The sequence below is a fragment of the Podarcis liolepis genome (genome assembly GCF_965112155.1).
Source record: "Podarcis liolepis genome assembly, chromosome: 10".
NCBI classification, from domain to species: domain Eukaryota; kingdom Metazoa; phylum Chordata; class Lepidosauria; order Squamata; family Lacertidae; genus Podarcis; species Podarcis liolepis.
Window position 1 is genome coordinate 54,237,427 of NC_139562.1, and position 19,845 is coordinate 54,257,271.

Sequence of the window (19,845 nt, forward strand, 5' to 3'; positions counted from 1 at the left end):
AGATTTGGAGCTTCAGTTCACAGGCCATATTACAATATATTTCTATTTGTCTTTTTAGCTTTCATAAATCCAAGGATTCCTAAAATCACCTTAGCTCTGCTGACTCATTGATTGATGCAGAGGCCAGATTGGTAATATCTGTGGGCTGCTTGTTTTACTTTGGCACCCTGATAGAAAAGTGAGAATTTTATCTATCTTGGACGTTAAGAATTGTTCCTCAAGGAATGAACCAGCAGCGATGTTGATTAGCATCAAGGACTAATTTTGTTTATGCCTCGGTTTTTTCAGCATAATTGAACCCTTATGTACTGGTTTTCACTTCACTGCCCATGCCCATGAGTCATAACCCCGTAGGAAAATGTTTGCTTGCTATAGCTACGTGTAAACCATGTGCATAAAAGTCAAAACAGCAATTTATTGGGCAAGGCCAATGGCCCACCCAGGACAGTCTCCAAAAATGGCTTGTTGACATCCATCTGTCGAAGCATATGGTACCCATATTTCTGTCCAAGGGGAGTATATGCCACACACCCCTTTAGACATTATGCCAGAAGCCCAGAAAGTAGGTTGGTGTGCTCACACATCTGGTTTTCCCACTACAGCATAACATCCAGATCCAGCTTCAGTATTGGAGTCTGGAAAGCAACATTTAATGCCTGGGCTGTGTCTTGAATTCCAGCATGAAAGCACCTGCCACCAGTATTGGTAAAAAGCCAGACCACCGTTCCACTTCCTGTATGCATGCTTCTGCTCTGAGTATACAAGAGGGAATGGACAAAGATTGTCAGAGAGTTGTGCTCAGAGTAGAGGCTGCTGGGAAGGTCAGAAGAATAGGCATCCCTGATTGGCTTGGGGAGGTTGCAGCTATTCCCGCAGATTCCAGTTTGCTCACCATAGAATTTTCAGCACACATAGGCAAACTAGATTGAGGGCATCCTATATAGTCCTGTTCTCTCAACATGGCATATATAGTCATGCACTAGTTTCCTTCCCCCTGCTCCTCACTTGCCAGTGTGGCGTGGTGGTTAGAGTGTTGGACTAGGACCTGGGAGACCCGTGTTCAAATCCCCACTCAGCCATGAAGCTCACTGGGTGACCTTGGGCCAGGCATTGCCTCTCAGCCCAGCGTAGCTCGCAGGGTTCTTGTGTGGATTAAATGAGGAGCAGGAGAACCATGTACGCCACCTTGAACTCCTTGGAGAAGAAAGGTGGGCTATAAATGCAATAAATAACTAAATAAATGCAGCAAGCCTTCAACCTACACAGGGGTTACGTTCCGGGGATCACGCCTAAAGCCAAAATAGAGTACAGTATAGCCAAAACATGGGTTAGTGGTGTCTGTAACCTGAAGCATATGTAACCCAAGGTACCACTTTATAGCCAAAACATATTGGGTGCAGCGGCAGGTGGGATTACCCATCTTTCCCCCCCTCCCCCTGGCTTCCGCCCCCTTTTTAATTTTTAAAAAATATTTGCCAAGTCCGTAAAGCTGAATGCGCACGAATTCAATGTGTGTAAGTTGCAGACTTGCTGTAGATAAATAAATAAATGTTTTCAAAGGACCTTGGCCCTCTTCTCATATTCTTTTCCATGCACTGATTGAGTGGGAGAGGAGGAATTTCCCCGCATAATGGAAAGAGACAGTGAGGGTCTATGCGTGTCCATTGAGGCAGTGGATGCAATCTGCTCCCTTTTCACACATTCTATCCATGCATGGAAGGGAACATGCCTAAAGGAAAGTTTTATGAGGTCTGCATGTGTGATCTGGGACCAATCAAAAAGCGAGGTCACCACTCACATAGTACGTAGAGTCTGTTTGCACAGCTGTAAGTCAGGATAGGGATGCGGGTGGCGCTGTGGGTTAAACAACAGAGCCTAGGACTTGCCGATCAGAAGCTCAGCGGTTCGAATCCCCGCGACAGGGTGAGCTCCTGTTGCTCGGTCCCTGTTCCTGCCAACCTAGCAGTTCGAAAGCACAAAGTGCAAGTAGATAAATAGGTACCACTCCGGCGGGAAGGTAAATGGCGTTTCTGTACGCTGCTCTGGTTCACCAGAAGCGGCTTAGTCATGCTGGCCACATGACCCGGAAGCTGTACGCCGGCTCCCTCGGCCAGTAAAGCGAGATGAGCACTGCAACCCCTGAGTCGGCCACGACTGGACCTAATGATCAGGGGTCCCTTTACCTTTAAGTCAGGATAGCAGGTGTGATCCCAAATGCAAGCACCTCTCCAAATATTTCGCTGTACATACCATGTTACATTGAAGGAGCATGTGCCTTCCTAGTTTATGGATGTTCTGTGAATGAAAATGGGTACAGAAACAATACACAAGAGAATTCTGCATTTGGACTTTATTTGTGCATGGCTAAAACAAGAACACATGACTGCATTTTTTGTCCGATGCCACTGAAACAGAGATAAACTTGCTAACCTCAAAGTTCTCAGGACCTTCTACCTTCCAGGACATTTCTGTTAATGGCTTTAAACTCTAGACCTCACTTGAGAGACTAATATCTTCTAGGATGTAGGGTTCATGGGTTTCGGATGAATTACATGAAAGATAAATATGGCCCAAAGCTTTGTTTATATCTAGCGCGCTTTCTTAGTTTTCAGCAAAGTGCTGGCTGATAAGTTCAGCTTCTCAAAATAGGAAGGAGGAAAGATTCCATCACAGCTAAAGGTGAAAGTGCTGCATTCTTTGGTTGGTCTGTGCCTGTCAAATGCATACGCTAGGATTTATAAAGGACAGCAACGGAGCTGAAGTTATACCGTATTTTTTGCACCATAACACTCACTTTTTTCCTCCTAGAAAGTAAGGGGAAATGTCTGTGCGTGTTATGGAGGAAATGCCTACAGGTGGCATGCCTACAGATTTTCCTCCTCTAAAAACTATGTGCATGTTATGGTCGGGTGCGTGTTATAGAGCGAAAAATACAGTAAATGTCCCTTTATGCAGCGTGCATTTCAAGCACATGCACATGCCAAAGAATCCTGGGAACTGTAGATCTACAATTTCCCTCACCCTTAACAAACTACAGTCCCGGGTTATTTGGAGAGCTTTAAATGTGTGGTGCGAAGGCAGCCTATGACAAAATGCAATTTGGCTGCACCTTCTTTTAAGTCAGATATCACACCCCCTTCTTCAAATGAAAGAAGACCTTTTTTTGCAAATGACCATAAGGGAAAGTGCTCTTTGATGTCTTGAGTAGGTCAGTCTTCCCCAGCCTAGTTCACGCCAGAGTTTTTCGACTACATCTCCCATCAACCCCAGCCACATGCTGCACCTATGTTGGGGGAAACCAGCATGCGGGATTAAATATTTAGCTAACTACACGCTACTTTAAATGTGCAGTGTGCGGCTTCATCAGGTTCCTGACCCCACATTTAATACTAAGCATGAGACTCCAGGATGCAGGGAAATGTAGATTTAACCCTCCCCTCCCCAAGTGTGATCCCAACGAAAATTGACCCTAGTGCATCCATTAGCACCATTTTCATCCATATTGAAGCTGAGGAGGAAAGAGTTAAACTGCACTGCAGCCTGAATAAAAAGCTGCACTTAACTATTCTTTTAATAAAAAAATAAACGTGGTGAAGCTGCATACTCTGCATTTATCCTAAAGTGTAGGCAAGTCAGCCTTGCCAAACGAATGCCCTCCATCTTGGCTGTGAGTCCTGGAAGACCTGCTCCCTGCTTTGCAGGCCGTTTTCCACCTGGCCTGAGGGGTTGGGGCCCTGAACGACTCCAGCTAGAAAAGCTGAGGCTGTTGGACAAGAATCCTGGATTTGGGATGTCCCTTCTTGATATTTTGTTTATTTGTTATTCTGACTACTTTGACATTGGCCGGGATGTAATTTTTTTTATGTTGTAAGCCACCTCAAGCATGGCTTTAACTTTGGAAAGGCGGCATACAAATGAAACGATAGATTGATAAGTCGGGATTACAACTCCCATCAGCTGCAGCTAGCATTCGCCTTGCCAAAATACAGTGGTACCTCGGGTTACATACACTTTAGGTTATATAAGCTTCAGGTTACAGACTCCGCTAACCCAGAAATAGTGCTTCAGGTTAAGAACTTTGCTTCAGGATGAGAACAGAAATCTTGCTCTGGTCGTGCGGTGGCAGCAGGAGGCCCCATTAGCTAAAGTGGTGCTTCAGGTTAAGAACAGTTTCAGGTTAAGTACAGACCTCTGGAACGAATTAAGTACTTAACCCAAGGTACCACTGTACCTCAATTGTGTGGTTGCGAGACAACACAGATCCACTGGATCTCTGGTTGCTTTTCCCTCTGCAGATGCTTCGGTCCAAAATCAATCCCACATTCTTCTCCTGCACTTGATACCTTTCGTAGATACAGTGGTGCCTCGCAAGATGAAATTAATTCGTTCCGCGAGTTTTTTCGTCTAGCGAATTTTTCGTCTTGCGAAGTACGGTGTCGGAAAAGTTTTGGAAAAGCTTCAAAAATCGCCAAAAACCTCAAAAAAGGCTACCACACCGCGTTCTATGAGTTGCTCCTCAAAGTCAAGTCACAACTGTATTAACGGTGTTAAGAAAAAGGAAACAAACTTGCAAAAAGCCCATAGGGAAATTCGTCTTGCGAAGCAGCTCAAAAACCACAAAACCCTTTCGTCTAGCGAGTTTTTCGTCTTGTGAGGCATTTGTCTTGCGGGGCACCACTGTATGTGGGTGTTGACCTGTTGTGGTTCTCCATCTGCAGCGTTCCTTTGATAAGTTGAACATCCGGATGTCTGCTGGTTATGTGTATGTTCCAAAGGAAGGGGGAAATCTCTGTTCAGAAAAAAACCAGGCTCATTCCAGTACTTGCTCCACAATCTCTGTAGCTTTTGGCACCTCGTGGTAAGGCTCTTTGTTTCCTCTCAGTTCAGGCTTAATTTACAAGGTTCTCCAAATGATCCTTAATGGCTTTGTAATTATAATATAATCACAGAGCCTAAGAAAAAGCCCCCCAACCCACTTCTCCCCTTTTAAGGAAAGTGAATCCATTCGCTGGTGGCATTCCAATTTTGATCTGTCTCCCCTGGCTGCCTGTTCCCTGCAACAAGACTTCCATGACTCATAGCTGTGGTCATTTTATGAGCAATGCATATTTGCTCCAAGTGAATTGTTTCAAAAAGGAAACTGAGCTCTATGGGAACACGAGTGTGATAAAATCTTTCCCTATTGTAATAATCTTATCTGTTTTCAGCCGTACAGTTTGGGTCATTAAGCATGTGAGGATGCATTATTTGCCCTTGAACATGACAGATTTTTATTATTTCCAGAAACAGCAGCATCCTCTGATGGTCCTATTTAACAATGAAGAATTTAAAACACACACAGAGTCATTCAGAGAATGGTGGTGATTATAATGGAAGCCATGGGTGGGGAAACCTTTAGCACTGAATTTTTCCTGGACTACAACTCCCGTCATCCTTGACCATTCGCCGTGCTTTCTGGGGCTGATGGGAGTTAGAGTCCATCTACCTCTGGAGATTCACATGTTCCCCATCTGTGATGTAAATTTAGAGATAAAGGCAGACATCAACAAACGGTATGAATTAATTCACCGATAATCAGAGACCTCAGTGAAACAGGGATTCCTAATATAATTTTAATCAGCACTACTTTCTCTGAAGGGACACGGGTGGTGCTGTGGGCCTAGGGCTTGCCGATCAGAAGGTCGGCGGTTCGAATCCCCGCGACGGGGTGAGCTCCCGTTGCTCGGTCCCTGCTCCTGCCCACCTAGCAGTTCGAAAGCACGTCAAAGTGCAAGTAGATAAATAGGTACCGCTCTGGCGGGAAGGTAAACAGCATTTCTGTGCACTGCTCTGATTCGCCAAAAGCAGCTTAGTCATGCTGGCCACATGACCCGGAAGCTGTACGCCGGCTCCCTCAGCCAATAAAGCGAGATGAGCGCCCCAACCCCAGAATCGGCCACGACTGGACCTAATGGTCTGGGGTCTCTTTACCTTTACCTTATTTCCTCTGAAACTAAGATTAATCATGATGGCATGGTGGAAGATAATATTTTGCAAACATTTAACAGTGCACTCCTGTACACATCTACTCAGGAGTAAGGCCCATTCGGGGCAGAGGGGCTTAATCCCAGGTATATAGGATTGGAGCTTTAAGAAGGATTAATTTCCTCCACCCACCCAGAACCCAGGGAGGCTATTTATCTTTTCTCCATCCAACTTCCAAAAAGGCTAAGGCTCCTCTACTTACTTAGAAAGGGGAAATTGCAGCAGGAGTAAACTTGCATAGCAAGCTTGGTAGTAATATCTAGAACCTAACCGCTAGGAGCAATAGCAGTGTGGTAGAGAGGCAGGACACACCCTTTTTCCTTTGGGATTTTACTTCAGAAATCCCAGTAAGGATTGCTACTTAATTACATTGCAAGGGCACCACTCTGTATATTTTACAAAGATTTCTAAATCCCAACACCTTGAAGACTACAGCTGAATTCAAGAGAGCATGACTAATTGCAACTGCGCAAGAATTCCCAGCATCGAAATATTCCTCTCTTTGACATACCTTCCCTTTTCACTTTATAATGCATAGGCCTGTTGGTCTTCAACAAAAATTCAAACTTTCCTTAAACTTCTGCAGCTTTCTGGTGGATCTTCCCCCCCCCCCCCAAGACTCAGAGGCCTTTATTTTGGCTGCAGTCCTAAACACACTTCTACAGGAGAAAGTTCTATTAAGATCAGAGGGTTTTGCTTCCAATAGAACAATTTTAGGATTGTGCTGCATATTTATTCATTAAAAAAAAAAACCACACACACACACTCAGTCATTTGAGCAATGGGCCCATATGCAAAACTAAGCTTTAATATTTCTTATAACAAACGTGAACAAAAGCTGTTGTACAAGTGGCACTACCAAATTGAATGGTAGGAAGCCAACCAGTATTGAGATCAGGAAATGGGTTGTGGATGAAGAAGAGATGATCATACCGTTTAAAAACCTTGACCCCAGCAAAAGGTTTTTATGGAGTATGTTGTTGTTGTTTACCTTGGTCAATTTAGAGTGAGGAGAGAGAGAGCTTCATTTTCTCCACATTTTCAAGCTGACCAACTTGATTTGCACCCTCTGGATGAATGCACAAACTGGAACACATTCGAATTTCACACTTCTTGAGGTTTTGCGGTACAGTTCTCAGCTTGAAGAATCACCAAAAGGCATTCATAAGTTTATTTTAAGAATAAAACATGTTCAGTAATGCATACATTGATATGCATGTAGATTTTTATATGGACTTTTCAAAAAAAAAGATCACAGACTAATGCAGAAATGGGATGGAAGAGACACGTGCAAAACAGCATTTCAAATGAGTTGTGCTCATTCCGCGACATTTCCTGGAAGCTGTAGAATCAACAAATTCCCCTGTGTACATGTACTATTAAGGAACAGGTGTCTGCCTACCTCTGAGCATGAGCAGCATGCAATTAAGCAGCTATTAAGTTTTTAATAGCTACTTGGAAAATTGATTGGAAATGGAACTCAAAAACGACCAAGCAGAAGTATATGCCATTTCTCTGGAGTGGTGGTTAAAGAACTAGATAAGGAATAGGACTCAGACATGTTGTTGTTGTTGTTGTTGTCATTGTTAGAATTAGAATTTAGAATTGCCTTCCACATATATGCCCCAAGGCAATTAACAGACATAATCTTAAAAACGGTTGAAATACACACACACACACACACACACACACACACACACACACACACCATGAACTACATGGTATATAAAGGAACTAAGTATTTAATACTTCTGTGCCTGGGAACACAATACAGTGGTACCTTGGGTTACAGATGCTTTAGGTTACATACGCTTCAGGTTACAGACTCCGCTAACCCAGAAATAGTACCTCGGGTTAAGAACTTTGCTTCAGGATGAGAACAGAAGCTTCTTTTTACTACTCTCATGTCTTTGACCCATCCAGCTGTTTTGACTGAAATGCTCTGTTCTGCTTTGGATGGTAGAGAACTGAACTAGATCATTGCCTGCAGTTTGACACCACTTATCTAAACTGATGCCAAAAACAGTGACCTACCATATGCATTAAGGATTTGATGACAGGTCCATCAAGCTTTCTTCAGCACGGCCATCATGGAATGATATCATGATGTACAGTATTGGGGTGAGAGGGGGGACCTGACTAACTGCATTGGCTTTGTCCCTCTAGATGAGTTAAGATGTCATTACGATAGCATAAAATGCTTTGAAAGAGGAGGCTTTTTGCAGGACCTCATCCCAGCGCTTAGTAATAATAATCAGCATTTTTACTGAGGTCAACACATGAACCTAGAATGAGTCTTAGCCTACAATACCCTTCCATAGGTCCTCAACCCCTCGAATATATCATCACCGTGACTAAATTTATTGCACACATTTATTCTGCAGTGTACAAACTGAATTTTTGTTTTTTTAAAGCTTGCCACTGGCACTAACTCTGCCTTCACACACATTCGCACACTCTCATACAAATGCAACACACACAATATTTCAGAAGTGGCCTAACATAGTGATGGATTTGTCTACTAGATTTGTCGCTGCTACATGTAGTAGCGGGTATGGTTCACACCTTCAAGACTAACCACTGTGGACATCAACCAAGTTTATACAGACTTTTGAGTCTTTATTGTTGAATCTGCTTATTGGGGAGAAATCAGGTTGCATTCCCACAAAGCCTATTCATCAAATGTCTTGAAGTCTGTAATGCTCAGAAGAAATCATTACCATTCTGTTAGCGATAGAATCCTGTTTCAGAATAACAGGTGGGATATCAAGGTTTATTCTAGATTGCCATGTTTGTTGAAAGGTAAGCGATAAGGGAGGTAAATAATTGTCTAGGACATGTAAGCTGCATTTACCACAGAACTGCTATTCAGCTCCTTCCAGGGCTGTTTTGGGGAAATAGGAAGATCCCCAGCAGAAGCTTTCTGGAACTCTGAGGTCTGAAAGCCCTGCTTTCTGACCTCAGCTGCTGTGAACATGCCTTTAGCTCAGATGGTAGAGCATGAGACTCTTCATTTCAGGGTTGTGGGTTCAAGCCCCATGTTGGGTGAAAGATTCCTGCATAGCAGGGGGTCATTAAATTTTTATTTTATTTTTTTGGCGTGTGTGTGTTGGAGCCTCAATGGAAAGGAGGCAGAAAAGCCTGCATGTTTTCTCTGAATCCATGCACAGTTCAGTGGATCTGAGCCTCTGTGTTTTCTTTTTCTTGACGTACTTCCCCTATTTGGTTATTTTGGCGGCAATAAATATCCTGTGCTGTGGATTATATCAAAAGATGCGTTCGTGCGATATGTGGATGAGCTATTTTGTTTCAAGATGTTTCTGTGAATTTTCTCGCAGAAAGAAATGTTATGACAGACTCTGTAGATATTTTGGCATTTCTGAAATATGTAGTCCTTTGGATACCTTTTTTTCTTTTCTTGGTTAGAAAAAAGGACTCAAGAACCCCTCAAAGGGTAGATCTTCCTAGTGGCCAAACTACATGTAACTTGCAAGTAAGCTGGACCCTGAAGTTTGAAAGGACCAGAACAACAGCCATTTCATGACAGAATACACTGGGGCTATGTACATACCACACCTTTAAAGGACATGCAAAGCACACAGTTTCCCTCAAAGAATTCTGGGAACTGTAGTTTACCCCTCACAGAGTTACAGTTCCCAGCAACTCTTAACATACTACAGTGCCCCAATTCTTTGAGGGAAAGAATGTGCCTCTAATGCGCTTCAACCGCATAGTGTATACACAGCCTACTACTACAATAAATGAAATGAACTATCCAGTGCTTTTTTCTGGGGCGACGCAGGGGTACGCATACCCCCAAACATTTTGTAAATATAAGTTTGGCCTCATCGAGAGGCAGTATTTCAATATGAGTAGGAAAATGAGAGTACTCCTAAACATTTTTTTTAGGAAAAAAAAGCACTGGAACTATCAAATGCACATATACTTTGAACACTTACAGCATGCCACAAGCTGTTTGTATTGAATCCAATACTGCCGGGGTGAGGAATCTCAGGTCCAAGGGCCAGATGTAGTCTTCTAGGCTACTTGCTCTGAGTCTTGGGATTCTCCTTAGGCTGCATCTCCTTTCTTTGGGCCATGCCCCTCACTGCCTCTCTTCTGTGCCCTCCTTGAGTGCTTTGGCCTGGCTGAGGCATAGGCAAACTCGGCCCTCCAGATGCTTTGGGACTACAACTCCCATCATCCCTAGCTAACAGGACCAGTGGTCAGGGATGATGGGAGTTGTAGTCCCAAAATGTCTGGAGGGCCGAGTTTGCCTATGCCTGCCCTGGCTGGCCTGTGTCCTTGGGTGGTGATGATGCCTTTTACTTTCCTGGATGGCAGATGGGAGAGATGAAGGAGCGTCTCCACCCCCACCGTTCTACCTGGACACTGAGGTCCAGCTCCAAGGGCCTTCTGGCAGTTCCCTCCCTGCAAGAAGCCAAGTTACAGGGAACCAGGCAGAGGGCCTTCTTGGTAGTGGCACCCGCCCTGTGGAATGCCCTCCTACCAGATGTTAAAGAGAACAACAACTACCAGACTTTTAGAAGACGTCTTAAGGCAGCCCTGTTTAGGGAAACTTTTAATGTTTGATGCATTACTGTATTTTAATATTTTGTTGGAAGCTGCCCAGAGTGGCTGGAGAAGCCCAGCCAGATGGGCGGGGTATAAATTATTATTATTATTATTATTATTATTATTATTATTATTATTATTATTAGTGCATAGGCCCCTCTGGTTTTGACACGAAGTGGTCACATCCATTGCTATGACTACCTTTTGCTTCTGGCTCCACCCTTCACTGGCATGTGCCCCCTGAAAGAAAAGATTCCTTACCCCTGCGATGCCATAAAAATGCTGGTCATAAAACAGCAACAAATGCTCACTTTAAGCCAAAATAGAAAGCCTAGCCAAGATGCAGTGGTGGTTGATATCCATTGGTGGATTGGTGGTAGTCTCTGTGGGAGTATATTGTATTTAATTATGGGGTATCAGAGTTTTTAGGGGGTTAACCAGGCTGGGATAGCTGGAATAGCAGGCTTGTTGGTTTTGAATGTCTGATGTAGATTTTTTTCAATTTCGTTGTTCTGTATGGGACAACGACAATAAAGATTATTGTATCGTATCATGGAAAGCAGGATGGCCAACTGTAGATGGAGGCAGAGCCAATAACAGGTGGACCAAACTAATTATAACTTTGTCCCCATCCCCATGCTTGCTTGGGGCAAAACAAATTAAGGCAGAGGAAGCAGGCAATCAGAGGCACCCTCTGGACTGGATGCAAGTAAGAAAGCAGATGGAGGAAGAAAGTCTGAGCTTGATGGGGGGCAGCGCTAGTGTTTGGTACAAACGTCAGAAATTGCTCAGATTATGGCTGATTTGTGACTCAAAGCGCAGCAGCTGAAAAAGCAAACTAACTTTCTGCATCCCACCCAGCCACCCACCTCTGCTTGCATATAGGCAAGACAAGATGGTAAGCCATCGTAAAGGCTGCCATGGCGAATCTTTTCCCTAGTGCCAGCACCTCAACTCCATCTCCTGTGCCTCTTTTAAAACACGAGTGCTGTGTTGATATAGGTTACTCTGGATATCAAGTTGCATAGCTGTTACCTTTATTTGTCAGATTTGATGGCTTGAATAGGTGCAGGCTTGGTTGTTGATTTTCGACTTCCCTTCTGAACTTATGTCACCTTTCATCTGCAGATTGACTTCGAAGACGTGATTGCCGAACCTGAGGGAACCCATAGTTTCGATGGGGTCTGGAAGGCAAGCTTCACCACCTTCACTGTGACAAAATACTGGTTTTATCGCTTACTGTCTGCCCTCTTTGGCATCCCCCTGGCTCTCATCTGGGGCATCTACTTTGCCATTCTGTCCTTCCTCCACATCTGGGCAGTGGTCCCCTGCATCAGGAGCTACTTGATTGAGATCCAGTGCATCGGCCGAGTCTATTCTATCTGCATCCACACCTTCTGCGACCCGCTCTACGAGGCTATTGGCAAAGTGTTCAGCTCTATCAGAGCAACAGTACGGAAAGAAGCATAACTGACGTTTCGAGGAGCCTGAAGGGAGGGTCTTCTCCCCTCCCCTCCATATTTTTTTTTTGTGCCAGTCCCAAGGCTACATCAACGATGAACAAAGCAACTGGCACACGTCATCTAATGAAGCAACCAACCTGAGTGCAGCAAAGAATCACTTGCCCAAATCTCCCCCCTACTTAATCTCTCCTGGAATTATATCTTCCCTTCTTTTTTCAGGAGGGATCTGCATTTTTTTTTTTAAAGGCCAAATATAAAAATTGCTGCTCTCCCATTCCTAGCTACCTATTGTTTTGCTGACCCTTTGACGAACTGACTCATGTTCTGCTTACCCTTTCCGTTCATTTGTTGCAAGTTCAGTTCACAGCGCTATAAAATAAAGAACCGAAACATTGCTTTCCAGCGCTATAACGCTGCCCTTGATTTTACTGTGAGCAACAAAAAAAATAAAAAGGATCTAAAAGCTATTGCAGCATAATGGACGTGACAAACTGGCAGATTTTAAAAGAATGTTCTTTTTTTCAGATGTATTGTCTGTCGACTGTAGCGCTTTACTGTAGTGGGCCACATCTAACTGCTACACACAGATAGATCTAAGTAAATAACTAATATATATATATATATATGGTGAAGAGAGAGAGACAGAGAGAGAAAACAGATGCCTTCAGGATAGAGCCTTCAACCCAGGCAGCTGTCCCTGCCCACAAGATGCTACAGCTGTTGCTTCGCCTTTGATTTGTTTTTGTGGTTCCTCCTGACAGATTCATTGCAGATTTTTATCGCATGTCACTAAAAGGAGTACACAAGGAGCCACCTTAGTGCCTTTGAATATGGAACCGTTCGTCTAACCCAATGGCATGAATTCCATATGGGTGGATCTTGCATGTGACACACTAGATCTGCCCGGGATCGAATGTGCAGCTTCGCAAGAATGCACCACACATGCTTCATCATCAAGGTGTGGTTCCAGCCGATGTCAATAGCCAAGGTCAGAATCCAAGCCAGAAATGCATTGTGGATTTGTTTTCTGGAACGGGGTTCCCCATGTAAAACCAGCAAATCTTCTGCAGCGCTGCCTGTACCGAAGGATAATTTATCGCCCAAGCTACTATTAACTGCATGCCAAAGTACTCCTTTCAGCCACACCTGCAAGAAAAGGTTCCAAGAGGATACGGCAACAGTACAGCAGAGGGACGAGGTGTGTCCAGCTCCTGCAGTCATGACAACTACGAACTGGGTTTGGAAGGGTGTTTTGGTTTGGTTTGTTTGTACAAGGGGCTCTCTTTAAAATCCCCTCTTCAGCCAAGGTCAGCATGTTGCTGGTCCATTCACGCTTTGCTTACTTCACACTAATCCACCGCAAGAGTGGCTTTAGCATTATGTACTACATTGTGATCCCGCCCCCCCTTCCCACCCCCACTAAGCTGAGCTGTACACATCAATCAGGAAGTCTTCATGGAGGTAATTTGTGTGAAATTGTCAGTGACCGGAGGGGGGGGGGCAGGGACAGAAATAAAGCCTCTGCAACATGATGTTGTGCTATGACCAGCTTGGAGATTTTGCCCTCGCCCGTGAATGTTAACTGTGGTGAGAAGGTATCTTATTCAGCCTTGCAAGAAATCTGTTTGTTGCTGCTGCTTTTTTAAAAAAAATAGCTGTGAGGTGGAGTTAACTGGGATAAACTTCCTTAAGTATCCAAACTGAGGAATTCTAAAGCCTGAGCTTCTTTTTGCTGGGGGTCATTCCCAGTGAACGGCTTGTTTGCAACCTTGCATAAAGTCTGTAGCAGCTTCCAGATGGCAGCCAAGCATTATTAGTGATAATACCTTGCATAGTTCTCGATGCAATATGAATGCTTCAACATTTTTAAAAAAACAGTACAATCCTAAACATGTTACTTAGAAGTGGGCCCCGTTAAGTTCGTTGGGACCAAGACATTCCACTGCTGAAAGTGGAGTCTGAATCTCACCTCCTGGCCAGCCCTGCTAAGGCCAACTTTTGCTGCAGACACCAGTCCCTGCCTTCGTTTATCCCCCAGCCCAGTGTGTCATTTAGATCAGGTTGCTTTGCTCCTGTGCAAAACTGCACCTGTAGTCATCCAGCGCTGCCCAGCTTGCAATATACAGGCAGCTTTCATCGCTAGGGCTTACTGGAGACCACTCTCAGTTTTCTTTTCTGAAAGTGGTTTCCTCATCATTTTCACAGGGTGTCTACATGCACTTTGCCATGGCAGCCGAAGTCAGGGCAGCCCAGGCTATGCAGCTGATTTCACTGCTCTTCCAGGCGCCATGAAGACTGGACTCTAGTGCACAGATAGTCAACCCAGTGCCCTCCAGATGTTGTCGGATTCCATCTCCCATCAGCCTCGGCCAGTATGGCCAATGGCCAGGGGTGCTGGGAGTTGAAGCCCAGCAACACCATGAAGCAGGGGGGCCAACTTGAATAAAATATTGGGGGGCACAGGTAAGCCCCAACCTGCATAATCAATCACGTGAGATGGTGCACACACATTATTTGAATGGCACTTCCCATCAACTTTGGGGGGAGGGGCTGAAGATCCCACAGCTCCTAGGAGTTGGCTCCTATGTCATGAAGGCACCATGTCAACGATCGTGACTCAGCCAATGTGGCCTTTGTGGTGTCCATTTTATCACACAATGGACGGATCTGTGCATCTTTCCAAAAGGCAAGGATTCCTGCTTGAAGGAAATCACATTTCCCCAGCACTCAACCAGGAATATTCTGTTGCTGGGGAAATGCAGCTCTATCTCAGACAAGCGAGTTTATTGCAGTAAGGGGATGTTCAAGTTTTCTGACAGGAAACACTATTTTAATAGCTTTTTTAAAAGCCTTACATTTCGTTTTCATTTTTACACAACCTCGAGCACGTTCCCTCTGTTATTTAAATAGTGGAATTCACTTTGTCTTTTTAACGTAAAATCAGTGAGTAGTGCACTAGGAAAGGTGCTGTTCCTCCAACAGGTGCAGTGCCATTTCATGGGGTAACCATATTTTGTTCATCACCTGGAAAAGACAGGCTGTAATCTCAACTCTTGTTTTCATGGAAGGAAGCCCCATTGAATTCGATAGGACTTAACTTCTGAGTAGACATGGTCAGGATTGTACTGTTGGTGGTTGGATACTAGGGCTCCAATCCTGTACCTGTTTACTCAGGAGTAACCCCACTGAACTCAGTGGGGTGAACTCAGTGCAACTACTACATGTAGAGGACTGTCCTGTGATGCCCAAGCCAACTTGCATCTGGTTGCAAAGATGCTAAAGCTTCTACATATTTATATGCATTTTGTTCATGAAAGCCCAGGCTGCGCTTGTTTGCCACAGAGAAAATATAGTCAACTTTTACTCAGGATGCAAGTCACTGCCGAAGCTGATGAGAAAATGCCAACGAATTTCCTGTAATACTAAATAACTTATGCAGAGTTGTTTTAACAGGTCTATAAAAATTAGGAAGAAGTTTTGAGGGATCCCTTATTTTTGGCACATAAATTGCAAGCCTAGTAGCTATTTCTCTCTTCTTGCATTTAAAACAAACACTGGTCTGGCTATAGTTTTACATTTTTACTATGTACATAAGCGAGAGTGTACTATTAGATATATATTTTTGCAGTATTGAGACACACCTTTGGTGATAATGAAAACAAGATCTTATTTTGTCTTTACCTAAGGAAAATCACTTTGAAATTGATTGCATAAACTCTGTACCCAGAAAAAGTTCCCAAATGCAAATACATTGCTGATCCAAGATATTTACATAGCTATTGTATGCTTGCAAAGTATAATAACTGACACATTTTTTTTTAATTCTGCATGTTCTACAGCCAAGGCTACAATCTGCACAATAAAAGCCGTTTTAATAGAAACTTTTGCCTGAATACTTATTTCCTCAAAATATCTGCTTGCAAACAAAAGTTTAACATAAAGCCTACTGTGGGAAGGGAAAGCCAATCCATTGAAAACTCCATACAGTGGCGCTACCAAGCTTTGCCCTAGCATTGACAGCTAGTGGTTTAAAACCTCCACAGCCATGTTTTGCCCTCCCCATACAATTCCTCCTGCGAGTGACACAATATCATCCTGTCCCATTTCTCTTAGGGGAGCTTATTCTACATTCATTCAAGGCAAATGGCAGCGAGGAGCTCTGTATCACTGACTATTTCAGAAGCTTTAGAAGCACCTCTTCACCATTTGCAAAACACCAACATTTTTGGGAGTCTACTCTGTTACTGCCAGACTGTTTTATTGGGTACATAAGAGCAGCTGCGTGAGTTCGCCCTGTTCCCCACCCTAATTCTCTCTTGGCAATCCGTCAATCGCTCAAACATTTTGTTTGCTGCTCAAATATTTGTCCTTTATCTTTCATGGTGGTGAATGCAAAGTTAAAAGACATCGCTTTGAGCAGACACCTGAATGATGTGACAAACATCCAGCAGATTCTTTGACTAAGCTAGCTTAACGCTGCTGTGTCTAGAACTTTATTCTTGAACGCACCAACTATAGGGAGTAAACTTCATTGAAAATGAGCAGAATTTAGGGCTTATCCACACTCACCTTTCACCCCTCACTTTCCAAGCAGAGGCCTGCATTTTAACTCTCTATGTATGAGCGTTTGGGGGGATTTTGCCCACAAAAACCCACAATTTAAAGCTGAATTGGAGTACACATCAATTTGGATTTTCCATGGAGAAAAACCTTAGGTATAATTTTGATTTTCACTCATTTTATCTGTTTTCTATCTACCATTCTCCTTCACTGGAAGTTTTTAAGCAGAGCTTAGATGGCCATCTGTCATGGATGCTTTAGCTGAGATTCCTGCATTGCAGGTAGTTGGACTAGACCTTGAGGTCTCTTCCAACTCTACAAATCCATGATCTATGTGTACAGTTTCCTTGGCCCATTGTCTTTTGCCTTCTCCTCCTCAAAAATGTTTATGCTACCTCTACAATGACTGCCCTTGGGTCAGTGTGCAATCAGCTAGATGAAGATCAATTAACTTGGTGTAGGGGAGGACAGAAGATAAACCTGTTCACTGAAAGCAGAGACCAGATGTTAAAATAGCACATCCCATGGGATACAAGGTGAGTCATTTCCCCTAAAGCATGTGTGTGGGGGGGTGGAATTTAAGATGCAGCATGGGCAGAAGAGAGTGCAGAATCCTTCCTATACTTGTATTTTTCCTTCCACAATGTTTCCCCACTACTGCAATGCACTCTACATGGCGCTACCTTTGAAGGTGACCCAGAAACTACAACTAATCCAGAATGTGGCAGCTAAATTGGTGACTGGGAGCGGCCGCCGAGACCATATAACACCGGTCTTGAAAGACCTACACTGGCTCCCAGTACGTTTCCAAGCACAATTCAAAGTGTTGGTGCTGACCTTTAAAGCCCTAAATGGCCTCGGTCCTGTATACCTGAAGGAGCATCTCCACCCCCATCGTTCAGCCCGGACACTGAGGTCCAGCTCCGAGGGCCTTCTGGCAGTTCCGTCCCTGTGAGAAGTGAGGTTACAGGGAACCAGGTAGAGGGCCTTCCTGGTAGTGGCACCCGCCCTGTGGAATGCCCTCCCATCAGATATCAAGGAAATAAACGACTATCTGACTTTTAGAAGACATCTTAAGGCAGCCCTGTTTAGATAAGTTTTTAACGTTTGATGTTTTATCGTGTTTTTAATATAAATTATGTTGGGAGCTGCCCAGAGTGGCTGGGGAAACCCAGCCAGTTGGATGGGGTATAAATAATAAATTTATATTAATTAATTAATTAATAACGGCCATGGGGCCAAGTTAGCAATCCTGCTCTGGTGCAATGTAATAAATGTTGATGTAGCATCTACCTTGGCTCCATTAAAGTCACGAATGCAAATTTTGCGCAGGAATGGGGAAACCATTTGATGTCCGCTCCACCTGCCTTTTAAAAAATATTATTCCTTAATTGTTGTGTGATGACAGCCTGAAACTCATCACTGGAATTATTCCCTCTTTTAGCAATGATCAGGGTTGAGTGCCAATCTTTATGTACCTGAAACAATGCTACCAACATACAAGACGGTGGTGGTATCAGTTTGCTCAGGGAACCCCAACATTTGCAGACGTATAAAAATATTTGGGGAAAAGCCCCAAGTGGCCCAAAACAACAACAACCAGCACCAAACAGCACAAGAGAGCCAGTGTGGCTTAGTGGTTAAGAGCGGTAGTCTCGTAATCTGGTGAACCGGGTTCGCGTCTCCGCTCCTCCACATGCAGCTGCTGGGTGACCTTGGGCTAGTCCCACTTCTCTGACGTCTCTCAGCCCCACTCACCTCACAGAGTGTTTGTTGTGGGGGAGGAAGGGGAAGGAGAATGTTAGCCGCTTTGAGACTCCTTTGGGTAGTGATAAAGCAGGATATCAAATCCAAACTCTTCTTCTTCTTCAATGAGGACTGGGCATGCCCAGTTACTGCAAAATTTTGAGTGTCTGTTGGGAGGGGAGATAGAAATTAGAGAGGCTGAATAGTGTATCCTGAAACAGGGCATGGCTGACCGGACTCTGAACAGGGGTACTCCATGCTGCAAGGCTTTGTGACAGCTATTATTTGTTTTTCTTATTAGTGAATCTTCATATTGAAGAAAATGTCAGTGACTGGATTTTTGCACAGAAGCCATATCAAGAGGGGAATTACTAACCCTAACTTCACCCCTTCAGCAAAGGCAGCAGACCATCTTATACCTAAATGCTCTGATCACAGTTAGATTCCTATAGACACTTTACTTCAATGGGAAATCCCATTGAAGTCAATGGAATTATATGTGAGCACACATATTAGCGGCAACTAATGGAAGTCTCACAGATTTTTTTCTGTTGACTTTAGTTGGATCAGGACCAAACTTATTTCTGGCACGTAGGCTGTTTCATTAAAGAGAGTTATCTTTTTCCATCATATTATGGAAGATACATCTTCTTATTTAATTGTAATTATAACACAGTATTCCCTCTTTTACCTTTCAGTGATATATTCTTCAATTCTATCTGTTCAAGTGAAGCGGAATCTTATCTAAGGGGTCTTATTAATTGACTTTGCAAGTTGAGGTAAATAGATTCCTTTATGAAAGAGGAAGTGTAAGAGGATATAATTTTTTATAATTACCACACTCTTCGCTAGTGGAGACAGAAAGGTAGATAAAGGTGCAGAATATAGCACATTCAGTATTTTTAGAAGCCAATTATGACAGATATCCTAGAGAAAAAGAAGTGCCATCATTTAAAAATAGATCGATAGATAAATACTTAGATAGACACATGAACACACATGAACACACACTATTTGTGCATGAGTGGGGTAATAATGAGATATCACTGAATCTAGACATTTTATAGCAATAGTAACACACATAGGTTATGAGCACAATTCAACAAAAGTTTATTGAAAACAAATCAACTGGAATTAATGGCTCTTGACTTCCCTTTTTCAGACCTTCTTTCAATACATGGCTGACAGGGCGGGGACAAGGGGGCAGATTGAATAAAATATTGAGGGGCCAGGTATGCCACACCCCACATAATCAATCACATGACACAGCACATGCACCATTTGAATGGTAATGCCCATCAATGGGGGGGGGGTGCTTAAATATTTTAGGGGGGAGCTGTAAGGACCTTGGCCCCTAGGAGTTGCCTGCTATGGGGCAGAGGATGAGCTAGTGAGAGCAGAGCTCCACTCCCCTTCTCCAGACAATTGTGATTACAGTTGTGTAATCACACAATTGTAATGATTTAGAACAGTGGTT

At 43.6% G+C, this 19,845-nt stretch overlaps 1 protein-coding gene across 3 annotated transcripts in view; it reads left to right on the plus strand.

Annotated features, from left to right (window-relative positions):
• The window catches only part of CAV1 (caveolin 1), a 31,705-nt gene extending 15,762 nt beyond the window's left edge, over positions 1-15,943 (plus strand). For all 3 annotated transcript variants that reach the window (XM_083463807.1, XM_083463808.1, XM_083463809.1), the window contains exon 3: positions 11,728-15,943. In XM_083463807.1, the coding sequence (XP_083319933.1) occupies positions 11,728-12,069 (342 nt within the window). In that variant the 3' untranslated portion in view covers positions 12,070-15,943. The remainder of the gene's footprint in view (positions 1-11,727) is intronic.
• The last annotated feature ends 3,902 nt before the right edge of the window (positions 15,944-19,845 follow it).